Source organism: Argopecten irradians, unplaced genomic scaffold (genome assembly GCF_041381155.1).
Source record: "Argopecten irradians isolate NY unplaced genomic scaffold, Ai_NY scaffold_1094, whole genome shotgun sequence".
In the NCBI taxonomy this organism is placed as follows: Eukaryota; Metazoa; Mollusca; class Bivalvia; order Pectinida; family Pectinidae; genus Argopecten; species Argopecten irradians.
Window position 1 is genome coordinate 13,359 of NW_027188561.1, and position 5,819 is coordinate 19,177.

General features: G+C 35.5%; 2 protein-coding genes across 3 annotated transcripts; both read left to right on the top strand.

The window, feature by feature from the left end:
• The first annotated feature begins 1,525 nt into the window (after window positions 1-1,525).
• LOC138313943 (E3 SUMO-protein ligase ZBED1-like) lies at window positions 1,526-5,195 on the top strand. Of its 2 annotated transcripts, XM_069254172.1 has the most exons (3): window positions 1,526-1,946; window positions 2,333-2,633; window positions 2,923-5,195. In XM_069254172.1, exons 1-3 carry the CDS (start codon window positions 1,703-1,705, stop codon window positions 2,942-2,944), a joined length of 567 nt encoding a protein of 188 aa, XP_069110273.1. In that variant the 5' UTR covers window positions 1,526-1,702; the 3' UTR covers window positions 2,945-5,195. The 2 variants fall into 2 exon arrangements, with proteins under 2 accessions (XP_069110273.1, XP_069110272.1); XM_069254171.1 differs by lacking the exon at window positions 2,923-5,195 and having other exon boundaries at window positions 2,333-2,697.
• LOC138313944 (E3 SUMO-protein ligase ZBED1-like) lies at window positions 2,964-3,749 on the top strand. The gene has a single exon (XM_069254173.1). The coding sequence runs from the start codon at window positions 2,964-2,966 to the stop codon at window positions 3,747-3,749; it is 786 nt and encodes a 261-aa protein (XP_069110274.1).
• Window positions 5,196-5,819: the final 624 nt, after the last annotated feature.

Here is a 5,819-nt window from a genome sequence, read left to right on the forward strand (position 1 = left end):
AGGCGAAGAGCAGTCTTAGCTGCTTCATCAGCCTGTTCATTCCCCTTTATACCCACATGACTGGGAATCCAGAGATAAGTAATTTGAGTTTTAGAAGATAATCGAAATGTTCGGATTAAAAGATTTTGGATTAGAGTATTTCTAGGGCTTCTTGATTTCAAAGCCTGAAGAACCGAAAGAGAGTCTGAACAGATGATTGCCTTTTCAATGCGGTGTTCTTCGATATGGTCAAGCGCCAGACCGATAGCACATGCTTCCGCAGAGAAAATGGAGGCAATATCCGGGAGTCGGATAGAGGAGCAGTGATTAGATGTACAGCATGCTGCCGCAACATTATCACCATCTTTTGATCCGTCAGTGTAGATCTGAACATGGTCAGGGAAAGCCTTAATGCACTCCCGAAAGGAGGATTTGTGTTCTTCGGGTAATGCACTGGATTTTGCCTCTTTTGTAAATATTTCTTGGTGTTGTGGATTGAATACAAGGTTAAATGCAGGATTTTTGGGGTTGGATTTCAGTTGAGCAGCATACTGTAAGGATAATTTCTTTCGTCGATCGTCTAGAGATGGCTCATTAGCTTCCACATGGAGACTCTTCACAGGTGTTGTTCGAAAAGCTCCAAGTGCGAGACGCAGTTTCTAAATCCAACTGGATATAGAATAGGATTTTACAGACTGGGATTTTTGTTTCTAAGAAGCAAAAATCCCAGTCTGTAAAATCCTATTCTATATCCAGTTGGATTTTAGAGAATTGGAAAAATATTCCGACTGTGACACAGATTTCTGAACTTTGTAATATTGACTGAGTCAGATTTTCTGACTTAGAGTTTTCACTGACACAGATTTTCTGACTTAGAGTTTTCACTGACATACAGATTCCAAACTTTAACTTTAAACAGACAAAGATTTTCAAGCTTTGAGTATATATAATCCAACAAATTCACTTAACACTTTAACATATTCATAAAAAACAATTATCTTCTTTAAATTTTAGTCACTTGTATTTAAAGATGCTCCACCGCTGACAAATGGTATTTTTTCACTTTCAAAAACAGGAGCAGACGATTAAGTATTTTTCGTCAGTTACAAAAGTTACTTACTTTACACAATTACCACCATTGAAAACTTTGAGCTTCTAATTTTACTTTAAGTTAAAAATATGAAAAATAATTAATTGCATCCCGAAAAAAATCCGTGGCACTATATTCTATATGAAATGAAGTACTGATTGCGCATGCACCAAAGGCGAAATAAATTATTTTATATTATTTTTTGTGTTAATTAGGCATATATATACACGATTAAACACAAATTATTGTTCGAATGATGAATATCATTTATGCTCTGTCGGCGGTGGAACATCTTTAAGATTTTTTTATTAGCAGATATTGAAATAAAACATGTGTAATATCATCATACTAATATGAGCAAAGAGGCCAGCAAACATTAATTTTTATGTCATAAAAATTAACTTTGAAATCCATAATTCTACACAATATATTTGTTTTCTATTATCCATAGGTAGTGGTGGGTCGATCATCGGATATAATCGATTGACGACTTGTTAGAGCCTTCCGATGTCGATGATCGGTTCTTGTTTCCCGTAACCGATTAATCGGATAAAGTTAAACCGAACGCACCCATGAATAACTATTCGAACGCGACCGAAGGGGGACTACTCTAAGCATTTAAAACCATTGCAAATGGCGGCGCATGTGGATGGTGACTGCGCTAAGGATGATACAAAACCACTTAAAGCTGACAATGAACTGCTGCCAGTGTTGGAAAACAAGACAATATACCCTCATCCCGGAAGTAAAGCCAAAAGCGAAGTATGGAAATACTTCGGATTTCTTAAAATGTCTGATAATTTGCCGCCGACAAAAAGCAATCTCAACATGAACCAAGCAATATGTCGGCTCTGTAGGAAGGTGTACAAGAACACAGGTAGGTTTAGATATGGTTCAATGTTGATAGTAGACTTTCAACTTATCGAAACTACTTAACTCTCATGAATTCATTATTCACACGGAACCTACATATTTACTGGCATAATCTAGTTGTACGTGTAGTCGTGTACGGGGTTTTTAGCCTGCGTTTATATTACGTCTGTACTTTAGTCTGTTGTACAACATAAAACTAATGAATCAAATACAGTAATGATACTACATAATGTAATAAAAGTACTACTTATACATTATTAACATGTCATAATATTCACTGTTGTTCCATGGTGATAGAAAAAAATATGTGGATTATTAGCATTTTTGTAAACATTTTTAATAAAATCTCATTAGTAGAAACAACGGTAAAAAATTTGTTCTTTATTACAGGAAACACAACAAATTTCCAGAGTCATATTGACAACGAACACAAACTACATGACACTCGAGTCTGCAAACAAAAAGATAAATTAACAAAATTAGGCAATAGAGATGCTTCAGGTTCAACCAAGCAGACATTCCAGACAACTTTGCATCAGATGGTAGGAATGAAATCTAACAACAAGCTTGGAGCTGAAAGGAAAAAGGAAGTAGATCAGTCTCTAATGAAGATGATGGCAGGCAAAGTACTTCCCTTCAGCCTTGTGGACAACGTTTTCTTCAAAAACTTTGTTCATGCATTAGAACCAAGGTACATGTGTTTCAATTTCAATTTGTGTTTTAAATTCTGTATTCATTAATCACTGTAATGTAACACTCACAAATCAGCCTAGCAGTCTGTTGAGCGGCCAGGGCTGACCATAATACATTAAAAAAACTTCGAATAGTTTCTAAGTAAAACTCATTGGTCAGTTCATTCACTTAATTGCATGTTCAAGTTAATAATTATGGGCTCAAAGCCTCAAAGTTCTGTCCATTTTGTTATTCAAATTGACAGATTGTTGCTCATTTTCATTAAATAATATTATTTTCATTTTCAGATATTTGCTTCCTAGTAGATAGAACTCTAATGGGTTGGCTAATGCAAAAGAAAGATGAAATTGAACAAAAGCTGTCAATGGAAATAAGGAACTGCGAAGGGGTAGCAATAACTCACGACAGTTGGACTAGTTTAGCCACAGAAAGTTTTAACACAACAACCGTACACTTCATTGACAATAATTGGGAACTTCAGTCTGCTGTTCTGGGAACAATTAAAGTTGAAGGTTCGCACACTGCTGAAAATATTGCCGCTTCTCTTACAGAAGTTAAGACAAAGTGGGCCTTGCCTGTGTGCATCGCAACTACCGATAACGCTGCCAACGAACAGAAAGCATTTAGGATACTCAAGTGGCAACGCTTTGGATGTTATGGGCATAGACTAAATCTCATTGTAAAAAATGCATTGCAAGTAAATGAAGTTGGAAGATTAGTAGGCAAAGGACGCAAACTAGTAACATTTTTCCATACATCTACCAGTGCAAATGACAAGCTTATGGAGAAGCAGAAAATTTTGCAAATGAAAGGAATAGGGCACAAGTTAATCACTGATGTGGTTACTCGGTGGAATTCCACCCTAGACATGTTGGAAAGGCTGTTGGAGCAGATGCCTGCCCTCATGGCTGTGGCAACAGATGAGTCAGCATCAAAGCATATTAAGACCACAGTTCAGAACTGTTTGTTCACATTTGAGGAGTCTCTCCTAGCAGAAAGGATAGTTACTTTGTTAAGACCTTTTCAAAAAGTAACTACTATTTGTGTGTTCAGAGAAAACCCCAACTATCAACAAAGTACTTCCTGCCATCACAAAGTTAAAGCGGTCTCTTGAAGAAGCCAATGATGACCCACCAGTTATAAAGGCCATGAAGAAAAGAATGTCTGACCAGCTCAATGCCAGAACTGAGGTAGAAGACCAAAGCATCGCTCTCTTAGGATGCATCTTGAGTCCATACACAAAAGATTTTGATTTTTGTCCTTCAAAAAAGGCAGAAGCAGAAGAGTTACTGAAATCAAACTTAAAGTGCATTACAATTAGCATTAAACAAGAAAAAACTGATGAAAACAAATGTCCCAGCGGTGCTTCCAAATAACTCAGTACAACTACAACCACAACCTTTGCCTGATCTTCCTAGACTCGAACTGGAGCCTCAACTCGATCAACCGTCAGAGGAAAACTTGGTTCATAACCTGATTGACATCACTGAATCTCAGTCTACTGATACTGATCAGCCACCTAAAAAAAAGATTAAATCTTTAGACTATGAAGATTGGCTGGAAGATGTTGTTTGCACAGGGGTAAGCAAAACTGAATCTAAAGACCAAATGCAAGCAGAAATTGAAAGTTATTTGAACTGTCAAGTTAATGATTCTGACAGCAACCTAACCACTCTACAATGGTGGCAAAAGAATGAAATGTTCTTTCCAAGGATTTCAAAGCTAGCCAAAGCGATACTCTCTGTACAGGCAAGCAGTGTGCCTTCAGAACGCGTTTTCTCACTTGCTGGAGAACTTGTGTCCAAGAAACGCAGCAGAATGAGCCATGATAATGTGGACATGTACATTTTCCTAAACAAGAACATAAGGTTCTTTTAGAAATATTCAAGTTTTCATGGCATTATGCTCTGCATTAGACTAACTCTAGTCATTAGTCAACCAATGGTTGTGAAGCTTTTTCTTTTATCAAGTTTGAGTATGATATGTTTATGTAAGATTAAAGATGTTTTAATGCAATAAGTGATTCAGAATTCCTTTTCTAGACAGAAGTAGCTTGTAGTGAAAAGTTTACACTTGTTCAACTTGTTTGTTTAATTTTTACTCTTCATTTCTAGTCAAAGTTCATTTAATTTCAGTCTCCATATAAGGCTGAAATAAATTTGAATTTTACCATTTCCATTGGAAATATATATAAGGCACATTACTATATAATTAGTATTATTTAGTAAGTAGTATATATAGTATTATTTACTAAGTTACTATTAGATATTTACCTGAAAAGTTACTGAGCAAAGGGAGGACAGACTACTAGAAGAATCAGTAGCTTTAGCTTAAGAAAGCTAATTAGTTATTACCAATTTCCTAGTAATAAGGAAATCACTTCTAGTCATGATCAACAGATCAAGTATTATTGAATTTGTATCACTTACCTGTTGTTAAATACTTAATTTTTGTTGCACTGTATTTTTTACATCATATTTTTTTGTCTCTGAGATACAGAGTATGATCAATTACTGTGTTATTAATGATTATCAGTTATTGTTAAATAAATTTACTTAAGTTCAGGTGATTTGAACATTGTTTTTTCTTCCAAACTTGAATTACATTTCAATATATCTATACTAGTGGAACCCTCAGGTTAACATGGTGCTTGCAGAGCCTGGTTAATGGTTCATATGAATAATGCACTACACCACTCACCATGCTTTATGTTACAAAGCCACTAGCATCAAGCAGAGGGTAATTAAGAACCAAAAGGTGCATATATAGAAATTAAAAGTTAGTGCAAGTTACGCAGAGACAGTGATAGAGACCACAGCAATGTGCAAGATATTGGTGTACTACACTACCAGTCTACCACAACACTACTGTACTATAGGATTATATCAAATATAGTGTGCTAGTTCATGCAAGTGTTCTTAAGTACTGGTGGTACTTAAATTAACAAAAGTGAAGTAATATTGATATACAGTTTATACACAGTAACAGAGTAACACAATATCAATAATGATTGATGTAAGCTATATATGAAAAAAATGATAGCAAAAAAGTGAGAGAAACACGGACACAGAGCAAATTAAGCAACTTTTAATAGTTTGAGGGCAATCAAATAACACTGCAGTTTGTTGTGGAAGATATTCTTGTAACCGATTAAATAATCGGTAAACGACATCGGCAACATCAA

What these genes read in the sequence shown, in the direction of transcription:
- LOC138313943 (XM_069254171.1), top strand. Translation starts at nt 1,703, where the DNA reads ATGGCGGCGCATGTGGATGGTGACTGCGCTAAGGATGATACAAAACCA. An exon ending in GAAGGTGTACAAGAACACAG is followed by an intron (nt 1,947 to 2,332) that starts GTAGGTTTAGAT and finishes TCTTTATTACAG; the next exon opens with GAAACACAACAAATTTCCAG.
- LOC138313944 (XM_069254173.1), top strand. Translation starts at nt 2,964, where the DNA reads ATGCAAAAGAAAGATGAAATTGAACAAAAGCTGTCAATGGAAATAAGG.